This window comes from Bufo bufo, chromosome 5 (assembly GCF_905171765.1).
Source record: "Bufo bufo chromosome 5, aBufBuf1.1, whole genome shotgun sequence".
In the NCBI taxonomy this organism is placed as follows: Eukaryota; Metazoa; Chordata; class Amphibia; order Anura; family Bufonidae; genus Bufo; species Bufo bufo.
In genome coordinates, this window is record NC_053393.1 from 537,482,696 (window position 1) to 537,503,067 (window position 20,372).

Sequence of the window (20,372 nt, forward strand, 5' to 3'; positions counted from 1 at the left end):
GGAGAGTGCCTTCCACATGGATGAGTGGCCCAGAGAATGCCAGGAAAACTTTTCCCTGAACATAATGCTGCCACCACCAGATTGTGTTCTTCCAGTAATGGTTGCTGGGTGTTTGTTCTCTGATGTTTCTTACCTGACACACGTTGTGTCCATCCGTCCAATGAAGCAGAAAACATGACCCATCATAGAAGACAACCCTTTACCAATCAGCGGAGGTCCAATTCCAATACTGCCACGAGAATTGAAGCCTTTTCTGCTGATTCAGCATCATTATCAGAGGAGCAGTGACCGTCCGTCCGCTCCGGAGCCCCATACACAGTAGGTTCTCTGAACTGTTGTGTTAGACACGTCTGGTCGCCCCTGGGTCATTTTGGCTGTGAGCTGCTCCACTGTAGGGCTTCCTCCGCCCTCGTGCACCTTCATAGCCGATGTATGGCATGTGGTGCTCCGCAGTTTCCACGTCTCTTCTTCACAATTGCGCCATTTCTCCACTCACCATACACTTTCACCACAGCAGCAGAGAACCGTTCACACTGCACAGGTTTATAAATACCGCCACCCGTGGCCTGAAAGCCGATATTCATCCCTTTTTACAACTCTGATAAATCACCCCTTTTACCCATGACAGCAATAAGGGATATGTGAGCAGAGAGCCTCACACACCTTAAATACCCACCAAGCCAGCTCACCACACCTTATATATCCACCAAACCAGCTCAGCACTCCTTATATATCCACCAAACCAGCTCAGCACTCCTTATATACCCACCGAGCCAGCTCAGCACACCTAATATACCCACGAGCCAGCTCACCACACCTTATATACCCACCGAGCCAGCTCAGCACACCTTATATACCCACCGAGCCCGCTAAGCACACCTTATATACCCACCAAGCCAGCTCAGCACACCTTATATACCCACCGAGCCAGCTCACCACACCTTATATACCCACCGAGCCAGCTCAGCACACCTTATATACCCACCGAGCCAGCTCAGCACACCTTATATACCCACGGAGTCATCTCAGCACACCTTATACTGTATATCCACTGAGACAGCTCACCACACCTTATATACCCACCGAGCCAGCTCAGCACACCTTATATACCCACCAAGCCAGCTCAGCACACCTTATATACCCACAGAGTCATCTCAGCACACCTTATATACTTAGCAAGCCAGCTCAGCACACCTTATATACCCACCGAGCCAGCTCACCACACCTTATATACCCACTGAGCCAGCTCACCACCTTATATACCCACCGAGCCAGCTCACCACACCTTATATACCCACCGAGCCAGCTCACAACCTTATATACCCACCGAGCCAGCTCACCACACCTTATATACCCACCGAGCCAGCTCACAACCTTATATACCCACCGAGCCAGCTCACCACACGTGACTTCCTTCATGAGGTATGCTCTGCCGATGTCAAAATTAGGAAGTGGTCAGAATAATGGGACTCAACTGTGTAGATAAATTATTAATTAGTAGCCCGAAAGTGAAGCTAATGTAAGGACATCTTGTAGATTCATCATTTCCATACTCTTACTCGTATATTTGCAGGTAGAAGCCGACGCCTCCTCATTGAATTCTAACGATGTCTTTGTGTTGAAACTGAAGAATAATTCTGGGTATGAGTGGGTAGGAAGAGGCGCCAGCGGAGAGGAAGAGAAGGGAGCGCAATATATCACCAATGTCCTCAAATGCAAGACTGCGCGGATAAATGAAGGCCAGGAGCCAGGTCGGGTGGATTCTTTAAAAAGTTGCTGTGCCGTTATTTAGATGGAAAATGAAAAAAATGACACAAGGGTTGTAATTATGTGATGTGATGTCAATACCACAAAGTCAGGGATAACATGGGTAGGTCTCAGGAAAGTGCACCATTAACCCCTTTGTGCACCTTGACATCCATGCACATCACAGTTGTGTGAGAGTGTAAGGAGCGGGCTCAGGAGCTGAGCCTACTCCATATGTGATGGGTGCTGTGTTACAGATCTGACACCTACCTGCAGCGGCAGGGATTGAAGATAACTATAATATCCGCCATATAACTCTCCCTCTGCCCCCCTTTTGCCCCCTTCCGTTGTGGGTGAGCAGATGACCTGGCCATTTTAGGACCCCTATTACACCCTGCCACTGGAAGAACAGTCATAAAACAAAATAAAGAGTAGATAGGACCCCATATAGGACCTCATGGTGAAACTTAGTTTGGGTCTCCCTGCCCCACCCCAGTATGAGTGCGTCAAACTCTTCCAGATGTTGCAGAGTGCAAAGTGCGACTCCCAGATTTCTGATATTTATTGAATATATTTATTATATATTTTATTATATTATTAATTTGAAGAAAATGTTCATAATTTAAAAAAAAATTAATTAAAAAGAGTCACCCTCTGCCTCTCTGACTTTAACTTTGAAGTTGAAAAAAAGTAGAACAGGTGATTCATTAATATGACGTTCATTCTGATCAGCATATTTCTCAATGTATTTATACCAGACAACTGGCACCAACTGATTGATCAGTTTCCAACGGTCTGCTTCTCTAAATATAGCATATTAAAAAAAACTGGCAGCATGCAGCCACCACTAGGGGGAGCACAATGCATAGGAATTTATACAGTTGCCATTGAATGTAATGGAAGCTGTAATAATCGCTTAGAACTGAGCTCCTAGTGGTGGATGCTGGAAATTGCAGTGACACTATGTCAGGAACAGGAGAAACAGGAGTTCAATGCTGGGCCGCCCCGGTCCCATAACAGTCACATGGTCTGCCTCCACTGCTTTTCCCATTTATGATATTTAAAAAAACGATATAAAAATAAGGCTGAGTTCAGATCACCATTTAGCTTTCCATTCTTCTGATCCATCAGAAGAGGAGAAAAAAACACAAATAGGATGCATTCGTTTGAGCCATTTCCGTCTGAGATCCATTTTTTTAGATGGGAAAAAAGTACTGTAAAAAAATGGATCCTATGCATAACTGATGCTTGTTTGTTTTTTCTCCTCTTATGAGGGATCAGAAGAACAGAAAGCTAAACAGTGAAAACAGAAACAATAAAAACTGCAGCTTAACCTGAAAAATAAAAAAAAGGTTAGAGATGATAGAAAATGAAAACATTATGGCTTTTGGAAGGTAGGGAGGAAAAAAACTAGCACTTTTCCACCAAACCTGGTCCTGGAGCAGATAAAGGGGACAACCTCTCCAGATGACACATGGACGACTTAAGTGCACCATAGAGGGCGTTCTTAGGCGACCTTCATTCCTGGTTCAGAGAGGTGGCCCGGAACCCCCTCTATGACATCCATGTGCCATTGTAGGGTATTTAAACAGAGTTTATCTTCAGTAGACAACTCCTTTAAGATGGTCGACAGCACCTGGACTTACGTGACATCTTGGCAGTGTAACATAAAGATGCCACGAATACATCACATGGCCGCACCGTCATTGCGTGCACCACTGCTCCCCCCATCACTTGAAGGAAACAAAGGGCTTTCTGCACCCCCCCCCCCCCCCGCCCCCCCCCCATGATAACACTAAGTGCAGCGTGTAGATTTATCGTCATTATTATCTCATTTATTTGTCTACCAAAGATTCGAGGAGATAAAGGCGCAAATTTCTAAGATCCTCATTAGCCTCCATGTTTAGTGATGTAATCTGAGTGAACACAATGGGGACTACTTACCTTCAATGTGCGCAGTCCTTGAATTTAGTTACCGACGTGATTTGTTACATTGATTAGCAATCCACATGGGTGATAAGAATGCATTGAATGGTATTTAGTATACAATGGCATAGACAGATGTAGCAGGGTTGACTTCGTCATTTAACTGTTTTACTTTTTGTACCGGTAGTAATGCAGTAGTTTAGGTGTCGCAAATAAATTCTCCGTTCCTTCTACAACACAAGCATGAGAGCCCGACCAAACAGCCTCTCAGAATATCTCAGCTCCCTAGACCGTCTTATACCCTGTGTGCAGAGACGTAAGGGCCCCATAGCATAGAACACACCGGGCCCCCACACAGGACAGAAGGGTTTCTGCCTAAACCCTTTTCAGTGACCCTCGGGCCATTTTTTCCGCTGCCTCATTTGCTAAAAGTTTTTCCTTTAGAGGGTAGAGTCCTGACTAGAGATGAGCGAAACCCGTGAAAGTTCGAGTTCGCCGGGTTCGGCCAAACTTCAGGTCAAAGTTCGGGTTCGGGACCCGAACTTGACCCCGAACCCAAACCGGTCAAAGTTCGGGTTCGGGACCCAAACTTGACCCCGAACCCAGACCCCGTCAAAGGGGAGCTGAACTTCACTTTATTATTTTCCGTTATAACATGGTTATATAGCATTCTTAAGGCATAATGCTAAATAAAATGGCCATTGAGGGGGTTAAAAATAATTAAAAAAAACTAATCTCATCCACTTAATAGCGCAGCCGGTATCCTCTTCTTTCTTCTTTCTGCAAGACCTGCAAAAGGACCTGCGATGATGTCACCGTGCTCACCACGTGGTGATCTCTTCTTTCTGCAGGACCTGCGATGACATCACCACGTGGTGAGCACGGTGACATCATCGCAGGTCCTTTTGCAGGTCTTGCAGAAAGAAGAAAGAAGAGGATACCGGCTGCGCGATTAAGTGGATGAGGTGAGTTTTTTTTAAATTATTTTTAACCCCTCAATGGCCATTTTATTTAGCATTCTGTCTTAAGAATGCTATTTATTTCCATTATAACTATGTTATAATGGAAAATAATAAAATCATCGGAACACCGAACCTGAACTTCAGTGAAAAAGTCCGGGTTCGGGTCCGGGTACCTGAACTCGCAAAGTTCGGTACAAACCCAAACTTTGCAGTTCGGGTTTGCTTAACCCTAGTCCTGACCAAGTTTTCACCCCCAGTAGAAGAGAAGATGATCCCAACTAAGACTGGGCACCCTCGTGCCCTGGGCCTCATAGCAGTCGCATGGTCTGCCGCTATGGTGGTTATGCCCCTGCCTGTGTGGGTATGGAATAATGTGACTGCTCGATCAGACTACACAAGGTTTGTTTGTAGTCCGTTGCCATGGAGACACATAGATCTGCTTAGGAGCCGACGTATGTCTCTTAGTAGATTTTTAATCTAGACTAAAGTAATTTTTTTTTATTTTAGGTGCATCTGTATGGTAAAAAATGGTTAGAAAATAATGAACAAAGCTTTTAATACGCAAAGACTAAGAACCTGTCTTGTCGACATGGATGCAAGCCTCGTTGCGAGACAGAGAGAGCTCTGCCACACTGTAGTGAACAAGCCATGTATTTAAAGGGATTTTCCCATATGTCACCTAGGTTCCGATCCCACCTCCGGTACTCGCTCCTATCTCGAGAAGGGGGCCTCTGAAGTTAAGGAGAGCACACCATGCAGACTTCAGATAATAGCTGATCGAGCATGTTCTGCAATTTTTGTAGGCTCGATAGCAGTGAATGGACAGCAAGCAGCACAAGGGTGGCCACCTCTCCATTCACCGCTATGGAATCGCCAGAAATAGCAGAGTCAGCTATTTTTGGGACTCCCACAGTGGTGAATGGAGAGAAGCGTCACAGGCTCTTCTTCACTTCGGAGGCTCGTTCTTGAGATAGAAGAGAGTCCCAGAGGTGGGACTTGCACCTGTTTGTCATGTGTGTCATATCTTAGGAATATGCCACAAATGTTTAGATGGAAAAAACACTTTAAGATGAGTGTGCTCCAAGAACTGTTCAATTCAGTGACTGCAAGCAAAGATTTGAGATGCTGTTAGAAGAACAGAAAATTGCATTTCACTGTTCATTATATAATTTTTCGGCTTTATTTCCATAAGATTGTAAAAACCCGTTTTAATATTTGGTATACACCCCAGTAAAATCTTAGTATTAAATACTTATCATCACTCTTCATAACAGGTGACTTCTGGAGTGCCTTGGGAGGTAAAAAACCTTACCAGACGTCAGAGCTCCTGGGATCACAACAAGGAGATCACCCAACACGGCTGTTTGGCTGCTCAAATAGCAGTGGGAGATTTGTGGTAAGTCCAGTAGATACACAACAAAAGAACTAAAAACAATCAAGAAAATACTACACAATAGTTACTCTAATCTCTTTTATTTGCCCCCAGATTGAGGAGGTCCCAGGAGAATTTACACAAGAGGATTTGGCAGAAGATGATGTCATGTTACTAGATACATGGGAACAGGTATTATATACTTCTGGTTTTTGTGTCGAATGTCCTGAAAAAAGATAAGATACACTCCCTTATAAGGAAGAATTCAGCTACTATAATACTGCGTTCAATGTAGAAGTCTATAACTACTATAATACTGCCTTCTATGTACAAGAATAAAACTACTATAATACAGCTCCTATGTACAAGAATATAACTACTATAATACTGCTCCTATGTACAAGAATATAACTACTATAATACTGCTCCTATGTACAAGAATATAACTGCTATAATACTGCCTCCTATGTACAAGAATATAACTACTATAATACTGCTCCTATGTACAAGAATATAACTACTATAATACTGCTCCTATGTACAAGAATATAACTACTATAATACTGCTCCTATGTACAAGAATATAACTACTATAATACTGCTCCTATGTACAAGAATATAACTACTATAATACTGCTCCTATGTACAAGAATATAACTACTATAATACTGCTCCTATGTACAAGAATATAACTACTATAATACTGCCTCCTATGTACAAGAATATAACTACTATAATACTGCTCCTATGTACAAGAATATAACTACTATAATACTGCTCCTATGTACAAGAATATAACTACTATAATACTGCTCCTATGTACAAGAATATAACTACTATAATACTGCTCCTATGTACAAGAATATAACTACTATAATACTGCTCCTATGTACAAGAATATAACTACTATAATACTGCTCCTATGTACAAGAATATAACTACTATAATACTGCTCCTATGTACAAGAATATAACTACTATAATACTGCTCCTATGTACAAGAATATAACTACTATAATACTGCTCCTATGTACAAGAATATAACTACTATAATACTGCTCCTATGTACAAGAATATAACTACTATAATACTGCTCCTATGTACAAGAATATAACTACTATAATACTGCTTCTATGTACAAGAATATAACTACTATAATACTGCTCCTATGTACAAGAATATAACTACTATAATACTGCTCCTATGTACAATAATATAACTACTATAATACTGCTCCTATGTACAAGAATATAACTACTATAATACTGCCTCCTATGTACAAGAATATAACCACTATAATACTGCTCCTATGTACAAGAATATAACTACTATAATACTGCTCCTATGTACAATAATATAACTACTATAATACTGCTCCTATGTACAAGACTATAGCTACTATAATACTGCTCCTATGTACAAGAATATAACTACTATAATACTGCTCCTATGTACAAGAATATAACTACTATAATACTGCTCCTATGTACAAGAATATAACTACTATAATACTGCTCCTATGTACAAGAATATAACTACTATAATACTGCTCCTATGTACAAGAATATAACTACTATAATACTGCTCCTATGTACAAGAATATAACTACTATAATACTGCTCCTATGTACAAGAATATAACTACTATAATACTGCTTCTATGTACAAGAATATAACTACTATAATACTGCTCCTATGTACAAGAATATAACTACTATAATACTGCTCCTATGTACAAGAATATAACTACTATAATACTGCTCCTATGTACAAGAATATAACTACTATAATACTGCTCCTATGTACAAAAATATAACTACTATAATACTGCCTCCTATGTACAAATATATAACTACTATAATACTGCCTCCTATGTACAAGAATATAACTACTATAATACTGCTCCTATGTACAAGAATATAACTACTATAATACTGCTCCTATGTACAATAATATAACTACTATAATACTGCTCCTATGTACAAGAATATAACTACTATAATACTGCTCCTATGTGCAAGAATATAACTACTATAATACTGCTCCTATGTACAAGAATATAACTACTATAATACTGCTCCTATGTACAAGAATATAACTACTATAATACTGCCTCCTATGTACAAGAATATAACTACTATAATACTGCTCCTATGTAAAGGAATATAACTACTATAATACTGCCTCCTATGTAAAAGAATATAACTACTATAATACTGCTCCTATGTACAAGAATATAACTACTATAATACTGCTCCTATATACAAGAATATAACTACTATAATACCGCTCCTATGTACAAGAATATAGCTACTATAATACTGCCTCCTATGTACAAGAATATAACTACTATAATACTGCCTCCTATGTACAAGAATATAACTACTATAATACTGCTCCTATGTACAAGAATATAACTACTATAATACTGCTCCTGCGTACAAGAATATAACTACTATAATACTGCTCCTATATACAAGAATATAACTACTATAATACTGCTCCTATGTACAAGAATATAACTACTATAATACTGCTCCTATGTACAAGAATATAACTACTATAATACTGCTCCTATGTACAAGAATATAACTACTATAATACTGCTCCTATGTACAAGAATATAACTACTATAATACTGCTCCTATGTACAAGAATATAACTACTATAATACTGCCTCCTATGTACAAGAATATAACTACTATAATACTGCTCCTATGTACAAGAATATAACTACTATAATACTGCTCCTATGTACAAGAATATAACTACTATAATACTGCTCCTATGTACAAGAATATAACTACTATAATACTGCTCTTATGTACAAGAATATAACTACTATAATACTGCTCCTATGTACAAGAATATAACTACTATAATACTGCTCCTATGTACAAGAATATAACTACTATAATACTGCTCCTATGTACAAGAATATAACTACTATAATACTGCTCCTATGTACAAGAATATAACTACTATAATACTGCTCCTATGTACAAGAATATAACTACTATAATACTGCTCCTATGTACAAGAATATAACTACTATAATACTGCTCCTATGTACAAGAATATAACTACTATAATACTGCTTCTATGTACAAGAATATAACTACTATAATACTGCTCCTATGTACAAGAATATAACTACTATAATACTGCTCCTATGTACAATAATATAACTACTATAATACTGCTCCTATGTACAAGAATATAACTACTATAATACTGCCTCCTATGTACAAGAATATAACCACTATAATACTGCTCCTATGTACAAGAATATAACTACTATAATACTGCTCCTATGTACAATAATATAACTACTATAATACTGCTCCTATGTACAAGACTATAGCTACTATAATACTGCTCCTATGTACAAGAATATAACTACTATAATACTGCTCCTATGTACAAGAATATAACTACTATAATACTGCTCCTATGTACAAGAATATAACTACTATAATACTGCTCCTATGTACAAGAATATAACTACTGTAATACTGCTCCTATGTACAAGAATATAACTACTATAATACTGCTCCTATGTACAAGAATATAACTACTATAATACTGCTCCTATGTACAAGAATATAACTACTATAATACTGCTTCTATGTACAAGAATATAACTACTATAATACTGCTCCTATGTACAAGAATATAACTACTATAATACTGCTCCTATGTACAAGAATATAACTACTATAATACTGCTCCTATGTACAAGAATATAACTACTATAATACTGCTCCTATGTACAAAAATATAACTACTATAATACTGCCTCCTATGTACAAATATATAACTACTATAATACTGCCTCCTATGTACAAGAATATAACTACTATAATACTGCTCCTATGTACAAGAATATAACTACTATAATACTGCTCCTATGTACAAGAATATAACTACTATAATACTGCTCCTATGTACAAGAATATAACTACTATAATACTGCCTCCTATGTGCAAGAATATAACTACTATAATACTGCTCCTATGTACAAGAATATAACTACTATAATACTGCTCCTATGTACAAGAATATAACTACTATAATACTGCTCCTATGTACAAGAATATAACTACTATAATACTGCCTCCTATGTACAAATATATAACTACTATAATACTGCCTCCTATGTACAAGAATATAACTACTATAATACTGCTCCTATGTACAAGAATATAACTACTATAATACTGCTCCTATGTACAAGAATATAACTACTATAATACTGCTCCTATGTACAAGAATATAACTACTATAATACTGCTCCTATGTACAAGAATATAACTACTATAATACTGCCTCCTATGTACAAGAATATAACCACTATAATACTGCTCCTATGTACAAGAATATAACTACTATAATACTGCTCCTATGTACAATAATATAACTACTATAATACTGCTCCTATGTACAAGACTATAGCTACTATAATACTGCTCCTATGTACAAGAATATAACTACTATAATACTGCTCCTATGTACAAGAATATAACTACTATAATACTGCTCCTATGTACAAGAATATAACTACTATAATACTGCTCCTATGTACAAGAATATAACTACTATAATACTGCTCCTATGTACAAGAATATAACTACTATAATACTGCTCCTATGTACAAGAATATAACTACTATAATACTGCTCCTATGTACAAGAATATAACTACTATAATACTGCTTCTATGTACAAGAATATAACTACTATAATACTGCTCCTATGTACAAGAATATAACTACTATAATACTGCTCCTATGTACAAGAATATAACTACTATAATACTGCTCCTATGTACAAGAATATAACTACTATAATACTGCTCCTATGTACAAAAATATAACTACTATAATACTGCCTCCTATGTACAAATATATAACTACTATAATACTGCCTCCTATGTACAAGAATATAACTACTATAATACTGCTCCTATGTACAAGAATATAACTACTATAATACTGCTCCTATGTACAATAATATAACTACTATAATACTGCTCCTATGTACAAGAATATAACTACTATAATACTGCTCCTATGTGCAAGAATATAACTACTATAATACTGCTCCTATGTACAAGAATATAACTACTATAATACTGCTCCTATGTACAAGAATATAACTACTATAATACTGCCTCCTATGTACAAGAATATAACTACTATAATACTGCTCCTATGTAAAGGAATATAACTACTATAATACTGCCTCCTATGTAAAAGAATATAACTACTATAATACTGCTCCTATGTACAAGAATATAACTACTATAATACTGCTCCTATATACAAGAATATAACTACTATAATACCGCTCCTATGTACAAGAATATAGCTACTATAATACTGCCTCCTATGTACAAGAATATAACTACTATAATACTGCCTCCTATGTACAAGAATATAACTACTATAATACTGCTCCTATGTACAAGAATATAACTACTATAATACTGCTCCTATGTACAAGAATATAACTACTATAATACTGCTCCTATGTGCAAGAATATAACTACTATAATACTGCTCCTATGTACAAGAATATAACTACTATAATACTGCTCCTATGTACAAGAATATAACTACTATAATACTGCTCCTATGTACAAGAATATAACTACTATAATACTGCTCCTATGTACAAGAATATAACTACTATAATACTGCTCCTATGTACAAGAATATAACTACTATAATACTGCCTCCTATGTACAAGAATATAACTACTATAATACTGTTCCTATGTACAAGAATATAACTACTATAATACTGCCTCCTATGTACAAGAATATAACTACTATAATACTGTTCCTATGTACATGAATATAACTACTATAATACTGCCTCCTATGTACAAGAATATAACTGCTATAATACTGCTCCTATGTACAAGAATATAACTACTATAATACTGCCTCCTATGTACAAGAATATAACTACTATAATACTGCTCCTATATACAAGAATATAACTACTATAATACCGCTCCTATGTACAAGAATATAACTACTATAATACTGCCTCCTATGTACAAGAATATAACTACTATAATACTGCCTCCTATGTACAAGAATATAACTACTATAATACTGCTCCTATATACAAGAATATAACTACTATAATACCGCTCCTATGTACAAGAATATAACTACGATAATACTGCCTCCTATGTACAAGAATATAACTACTATAATACTGCTCCTATGTACAAGAATATAACTACTATAATACTGCTCCTATGTACAAGAATATAACTACTATAACACTGCCTCCTAGCTGAGAGGACGTGTGTAGGTGGTTCTCCTCATGTCAGGAGCTAGCCCAGGGAGGGGTCACCCTGGGCGGGGATACTCCCCAGGCAAGGCCCCTGCTCCAAGGCCTACTCTGGGAAACAATTCCCAGACATCTCAACCTGTGGATGAAAATCCCAAAGTTCTTGTGAAGAAAATGAATGTCAGCGGTAATGTCGTCAGCGGTCCAAGTCAAGGTGTCAGCAGTCTTTATGGAGGAAGAAGCCAAGAAGTAAAGAAAGTAACAGCAGAAAAGAAAGCAGCCGCAGTAAGTAAGAGTGTGATGAAGCCATCGACCAGTGTGAATGTGCAGCGTCCAGAATACCCTGAGGGAAGAGGCCAGCAGATTGTGCAGGAGGTGAAGACTCCATTGCGGCCGGAAGGTGTGCAGCCCTCACCCTCCCCATGCAGACAGAGAAGAACTTCTCTGGAGAGACAGACCATACAGCAAAATCTGCAGCAAAATGTCCTGATAACTTCTGACCGTACGAGATCTGGGAGCAGCAGCAAGAAAGATGCAAAAAGTGTGGATGAAACCAAAGAAGGTAAAGCAGGAAGGTTACCAGGTGCAGCCACTGGAGAAAACCTGGGAGCCGGTCTCCAAACTGGGGATTGTGCCCCCACCGCAGTGACCGCAACAAGTCCAAAGCCACAAGTGTCTTTACCAGCAGTGCAGAGACCTGGGCTGGACACAAGCGGGGCCACTACACCTGTGAGTCCACAGCCTGCAATACCCAGCAATGGACAGTCTGCTGGAGGGGGAGAGCGCGCACCTGAGCTGAGCCTCGCTGACAAAATCCCAGCACTGGTGCAGAGAATGGAGACTCTGAGAAGAGAGAAACTGCAGCTTCAGAAGCAGATAGACTGCATGTACAAGCTGAAGGCAGCAAACCCTGACCACCAGGAGCTGCACGACCGCAAGCTGAGCTCCCTGGCCATACAGCTCGCTGACACCGTAAGGGAGATGGACTCTGTCCTGGAACAACTAGGACCAGTTGGAGAGACTTATAAGAACCAGCAGCGCTTTGTATCAGATTTTTTCCAAGATGGCGCCCGGCAGTCCCATGGAAAACTCTTACTGCAGCCAGCAAGTTTTTCCTTTAAAGAAGGAAGTCTGTACAAAGGGGAAGCAAGCGTCCAGCAGCAGCAAGCACCTGAAGCAGTTCCTAGCATGGCACTACAAGTCCCAGCATCCACTACTCTGCAGGAGGAATGTGGCCTGTTACCTGAAGGTAACCCTGTAGCAGCAGTGCAGTCACCACAAGAGTCTGGGGGCAGCACTGAGCACATGGACTGTGGACTCCTAACAGAAGGTAACAGTGCAGCAGCACATGAAACTGCTATTACTGAGCCAGGTCCTCAGGACTGTGCTGTGCAGGGCGGTACTGCTGAGGACATCCATGTACAGGACAGTACTGCTGAGCATATTCAGGTGTCTGAGGATACTGCTAAGAACATTCAAGTGTCTGATGATGTTGATGATACTGTGTGTGATAATACGCTATGTGATACTGCTCTGTCAGGGGAGGGTGCACCACAGTCTGTTTGGGATCTGGGATCCTCTGGGGAATCAGGCCAGTCTGTGGATCCCTCTGTTAATGTTGGTGACACTGATGGTGTGGAGGGGTCAGTACAATCTAATGTACAGGAGTTTCCCCCGTTAGTTACACAGACAGCACCAGAACCCCCTAGTACAGGAGGCCAGCAGCCTACACAAGGCTCACAAGGACAGCAAAATAGTGGACCTGGTCACACCTCCTCTGGGAATGCCTGGAGCCGTGGCTCACCATCATTTAGGTCAAACACCAGTTATACCGGCCAGGCTTTTAAGAGGAGGAACATGGTCAGGTTCAAGCATAGAGGTACCAAGGAAGAGCTGCCCGATAGGAGGTATGTCATCAGAGAGCTGCTATGTAAGCAAATGGGCTTCCAGCCATCCAACATCCTGGCTGTCATAAACCTCCCGGACAGGCAGGGTTTTGACATCAGCTTTAAGCTTATGTCTGATCTCGATCTCTTCTGGGCTAGCTTCACCAGGTTCAGGGAAGAAGAAGGCTGGAATAAGTTCAGTTTTATCCCCATCTCTAAGCCAGATACTGTTAACGTCACCATCATCTTCTGGAATGAGTCGGTTCCCCACCAGGACATTGTAGTTTGGCTGAGGAGACATTGTGACCTTATGTCCGAACTCACTAAAACCAGAGATGAAGACGGTATCTGGACTGGGGGGTGGAAGGTCTTGGTGAAGCTCCATCAGCACCACAATATAACCCAACATCTGCCCAATTCTTTCTTCATTGGCAGGGAGAAGGGTGTGTGCTTCTACGCGGGTCAGCCTAGAAAGTGCTTTAAGTGTGGGAAGACCGGTCACTTAGCGAGTGTGTGCACCATGGTGAAGTGCAACCTGTGCGGTGAGATTGGTCATGTCAGTGCCAACTGCCAGGTCATTAGGTGTAATTTGTGTGGTACGATTGGTCATTCCCACAGGGACTGTCCCATCGCCTGGCACAACATAAGCAAGGACTTTCCTGATGATGACTTACCGGAAGGGATAGATGACCTAGAGGAGGACACGTTGTTAGCGGGGTCAGTACCAACAGGGCCAGAGCCTCAACAGGACTTACCAGACAGTGATCCAGTACAAACCCAACCCCAGTCGGATATCTTTGAGGGGAACATGGAGGTGGTCACACAGGCTGTAGACACAGAGGCTGTCTCTTCTTCTGCTCCAGTGTTCACCACTGGGGAGAATAAGCAGCCTAAAAGAAAGAAAAAAGATAAGTCCAGCCGTAAGCCTGAGGGTGAGTGGACCACTGTCCGAAAGCCAAGTAAGGTGAAAGTGGACAGTAGACCAGATGGGACAGTGACCGCCAATAGATTCAGTGTCTTGTCGGAGTCAGACGCAGAGGCAGAAATGGAAAGTGAGTTAAAACGTATGATGGCCGAGTATGATGAGGACCCAAGTGATGATCCTCCTTCTAAAAAGAGACCTTTTCAAGTTGAGGAACAGTATGATTCAGACATGGAAACTGGTGGGGGTCAGCGGGAGTGCTCAGACTCTGATATATGATGATGGGGTCCATCTCTCTGTTTCTTCCACTTTGTTTTATTTTAATGGCTGATTTTTATATTAAAGTCATTTCCAGCAACGTAAATAGCATGAAAGTGAGGAGAACAAGGCATGCTGTGTATGAACATCTGAAGTATCTGGATGCCGATGTCTTCTTCTTGCAGGAGTCCCATCTAAATACTTTGGGTCTAGTACGAGAGGCAGAGAGAGAATGGCAGTCTGGTCCTTCCTTCTGGTCGCTGGCTGTGGAACCATATGCTGGGGTTTCCATACTGTTTAACACCAGGGATGTGACCATACATAGATTAACGGAGGTTTCCATGGGAAGGTGTCTGGTCCTGGAGGTCACAATCCGAGGTAGAAGGCTCCGATTCATCAATATCTATGGTCCACAGACAGTGACTGAGAGGACTGACCTTTTTAATGAGGTAAAGCCATACCTGTTCACATCTTTTCCTGTGGTCATGGCGGGGGACTTTAATGCTGTTATGATGCCCAGTGACAGACCTACTGACAGGCCGCTTACTAGAGATTCTAAGGTCCTGAACAGGATGATTCTTCAGGCTGGTCTGTCCGATGTGTTTGCATGTGGTGGTAGAAAGCCAAGGTTCACTTATTCTTGTGCTGGCAGAAGTAGTCGGATAGACTTAGCTCTGGTGAGTCCTTCTGAAAACATCAGTGAGAGGAGAGAGAAAGTTGTCCCTTATTCTGACCACCTAGCTTTGTACTTCAGTTTGGGAGCCACCAAGCGCCCTGATCTCGGGAGAGGGTCATGGAAACTCAACTCCAGCCTCTTGGATGATCCTTACATCCAGAGTTGCATCCACTCCCTTCTTGAAGATCAGCTAGAGAGAATGGATTTTTACGAAAACGTGGCTGACTGGTGGGAGGACGTCAAGGATGAGATCAGATCCCTCTTAAAGAGACTGTCTTTAAAAAAAGGGAAGAGTAAATATAGCCAGTATCTCAAGCTGCGGAAAGAATTGGAGTCACTGTATTCGGCAGATGGGGGGGACCAACGAAGGATAAACCGACTGAAATCTGAGATGAGGCAGTATCGGTACAACAGGTACACCTCCCTGGTTCTTGAACGGGATTATGGGACCTTAGGGTCTCCTGATCCCTTTGAGAACTGCCGGGAGCGTGTGGCTAATAAATCTGTTGCAGGTCTCACTGATTCCCAGGGTGTTTTGCAGGAATCTCGGGAGGGTATCCTGGGGGTGGTGAGATCCTACTATGCTGACTTATTTCAGAAGAAGGTTTTGGATAAAGAAAAGATGGCTCAATTCTTGGAGGCAACTCCAGGCCCTGATACTAAAAATTTGGACTTTTCTCCTTTAACAGCAGAATTAACGGTGGAGGAGGTTAAAGAGGCCATTGATCAGTTACATCTGAAGAAGGCACCAGGTCCAGATGGTATTACCGCAGAATTTTATAAGAAGTTCAGAGACCACTTAGCTCCAATCCTCGTGGACGTGTTCAAAAATTGTCTAGAAAGTCACCTGATGCCTCCGTCCATGAGGGTGTCCTCCTTAATTCTGCTGTCTAAAGGGAAAGAGCCTAGTGATATCAAGAACTGGAGGCCGATTGCCCTCTTGAATGTCGACAGGAAGATTCTGGCGAAAATTTTGTTCTCTAGGTTAGTTTGTTTGTCCCAGGCACTGTTGTCAGGCTGTCAGTTCGGCACAGTAAAAGGGCGGAACATCTCTGGAGCAGTCATCTCGATAAGGGAGATGTTTGAGAGATGTAAAGCCCTGAGGTGTGGGAGATATGTTGTAGGTCTGGACCAGGCTAAAGCTTTTGACAGAGTGGACCATGAGTATCTATGGGCCACTTTGTCAAAGTACGGTATTCCGGGACAATTTATCGATTGGCTGAAGACTTTGTACAGAGAGGCAGAGAGCTTTCCTCTGATCAATGGTTGGCAGGGGGGCACGTTCAGGGTTGAGGCAGGGGTGAGACAGGGTTGCCCGCTGAGTCCACTGCTGTATGTGTTTGCCTTAGACCCGTTCCTGAGGTCACTGCAGGAGTGTGATTTTCAGGGGGTGCCGGTCCCCCAATGCCTGCCCCTGAGTGTTGTCGCCTACGCGGATGATGTTACTGTGGTGATATCTGAGCCTCATGAGGTGAAGATGTTGTCTGCAGCCATCAGAAGCTACTCGGAGGCCTCAGGGTCTCTGGTCAACCTTGAGAAGAGTCAAGCTTTCTGGACACTAAGTTCTGATCCAGACTTTGATCTGCCACAATTTACGAAAGCCTCCATCTATATTAAGATCTTAGGGGTTAAATTTGGGAGGGACGATAATGCCAGGATAAACTGGGAAGATAAATTGGAAGCCGGAAATGCAAAGGTTCAGCGATGGAAGAACTGGAGGCTGACCTATAGAGAAAGGGTCAAAATGTTAAAGACTTATCTGGTCCCTGTCTTCTTATATATATCTATCATTTTTCCTTTGCCAGAATCTTTCTCGGCTAGGCTCTTTAGCCTGTTCTTCCAGCTTCTTTGGGGGAACAGGTTGAACCTAATAAAGAGGGGTATAACATACCTGCAGAGGAGAGAGGGTGGGCTGGATATGATAAATCCAAGGGTGTTCTTTGACTCCATGTTTCTAAAAGTCAATTTTGGTGGCCTGGACTCGGAGAACAGCTCCCTGTGGGTGAATAGTGTCAGGGATTGGATATTGCCTTTTTCAGAATCTTGGGTGCGAGGCGACAGTCTCAAGAGGAGGAGAAGGACGAGTGACTACCTCCCCCAGTACCTGGACTATGCCCTGAAGTGTGTCAGGAAGTGGAGGCTAGAGAAGTCTTTCATCATGAGTAAGACCAGGAAAGAACTATACAATAAGATATGTAGGGACTTCTTTTGTTCTCCCCTTGCTCTGAGGGATTGTCCGACCACCACACTGCAGGAAAGTCTGAGGTTCCTCAATGGGAAGAGACTTCCTGCTAAACTGTATGACATTGCCTGGTTGTCACTACACGGGAGGCTCTTTGTCAGAGGTAATTTGAAGTACCTATCTCAGTCAGATAGGAAGTGTCCTCTGGGATGTCCACAAGAAGAGACCATGGAACATTTCATAATGGAGTGCTCGGGAGGAAGGAAAATATGGACAGAAGTCTCTGGCAATTTAAGAATCCCAAGGTTGCAGTCCCTAAAGTATCCTGAGATTATCTATGGTATTCCATCTACTAATGGTAACATCGACAAGGGTACGCTATATATAATAATATCCACCATTAGGTATTACCACTGGCATGCAAGAACTCGAGTGTCCCTACACAGTGAGGCCTTCCAACACACAACAACAGTCAGCCAAATACTGTCTGAACTCAGGTGGATCAGGTCATTGGAGATAAGTAAGAACCAGAACAACAAAATATTGTGGAGAAATGTACATCTGGATTAGAAATGGTTCTCTTATTGTTCGGTTGTACTATAGGATGTTTTTTAAGTTAAAAATGTTTTTGTGTTTTCTATAGTGGTGTAATCATTTACGAACACTGAATGTAATTTATGTTTTTGAACTGAAGTGAAACTTTGTTCATGTAACTGTATTTGTCTTGTTTTTTACAATAAAAATTGCCTCCTATGTACAAATATATAACTACTATAATACTGCCTCCTATGTACAAGAATATAACTACTATAATACTGCTCCTATGTACAAGAATATAACTACTATAATACTGCTCCTATGTACAAGAATATAACTACTATAATACTGCTCCTATGTACAAGAATATAACTACTATAATACTGCTCCTATGTGCAAGAATATAACTACTATAATACTGCTCCTATGTACAAGAATATAACTACTATAATACTGCTCCTATGTACAAGAATATAACTACTATAATACTGCTCCTATGTACAAGAATATAACTACTATAATACTGCTCCTATGTACAAGAATATAACTACTATAATACTGCTCCTATGTACAAGAATATAACTACTATAATACTGCCTCCTATGTACAAGAATATAACTACTATAATACTGTTCCTATGTACAAGAATATAACTACTATAATACTGCCTCCTATGTACAAGAATATAACTACTATAATACTGTTCCTATGTACATGAATATAACTACTATAATACTGCCTCCTATGTACAAGAATATAACTGCTATAATACTGCTCCTATGTACAAGAATATAGCTACTATAATACTGCCTCCTATGTACAAGAATATAACTACTATAATACTGCCTCCTATGTACAAGAATATAACTACTATAATACTGCTCCTATATACAAGAATATAACTACTATAATACCGCTCCTATGTACAAGAATATAACTACTATAATACTGCCTCCTATGTACAAGAATATAACTACTATAATACTGCTCCTATGTACAAGAATATAACTACTATAATACTGCTCCTATGTACAAGAATATAACTACTATAATACTGCTCCTACGTACAAGAATATAACTACTATAATACTGCTCCTATATACAAGAATATAACTACTATAATACTGCTCCTATGTACAAGAATATAACTACTATAATACTGCCTCCTATGTACAAGAATATAACTACTATAATACTGCTCCTATGTACAAGAATATAACTACTATAATACTGTTCCTATGTACATGAATATAACTACTATAATACTGCTCCTATGTACAAGAATATAACTACTATAATACTGTTCCAATGTACATGAATATAACTACTATAATACTGCTCCTATGTACAAGAATATAACTGCTATAATACTGCCTCCTATGTACAAGAATATAACTACTATAATACTGCTCCCTATTTAATAGAATATAACTACTATAATACTGCTCCTATGTACAAGAATATAACTACTATAATACTGCTCCTATGTACAAGAATATAACTAATATAATACTGCTCCTATGTACAAGAATATAACTACTATAATACTGCTCCTATATACAAGAATATAACTACTATAATACTGCTCCTATGTACAAGA

General features: G+C 40.1%; 1 protein-coding gene across 1 annotated transcript in view; it reads left to right on the top strand.

Moving 5' to 3' along the window:
- SCIN (scinderin) overlaps nucleotides 1-20,372 on the top strand; it is a 147,809-nt gene that overhangs the window by 124,905 nt on the left and 2,532 nt on the right. Inside the window, exons 13-15 of the mRNA XM_040434063.1 lie at nucleotides 1,574-1,751; nucleotides 5,909-6,030; nucleotides 6,121-6,198. Coding sequence (XP_040289997.1) covers nucleotides 1,574-1,751; nucleotides 5,909-6,030; nucleotides 6,121-6,198 — 378 coding nt within the window. The remainder of the gene's footprint in view (nucleotides 1-1,573; nucleotides 1,752-5,908; nucleotides 6,031-6,120; nucleotides 6,199-20,372) is intronic.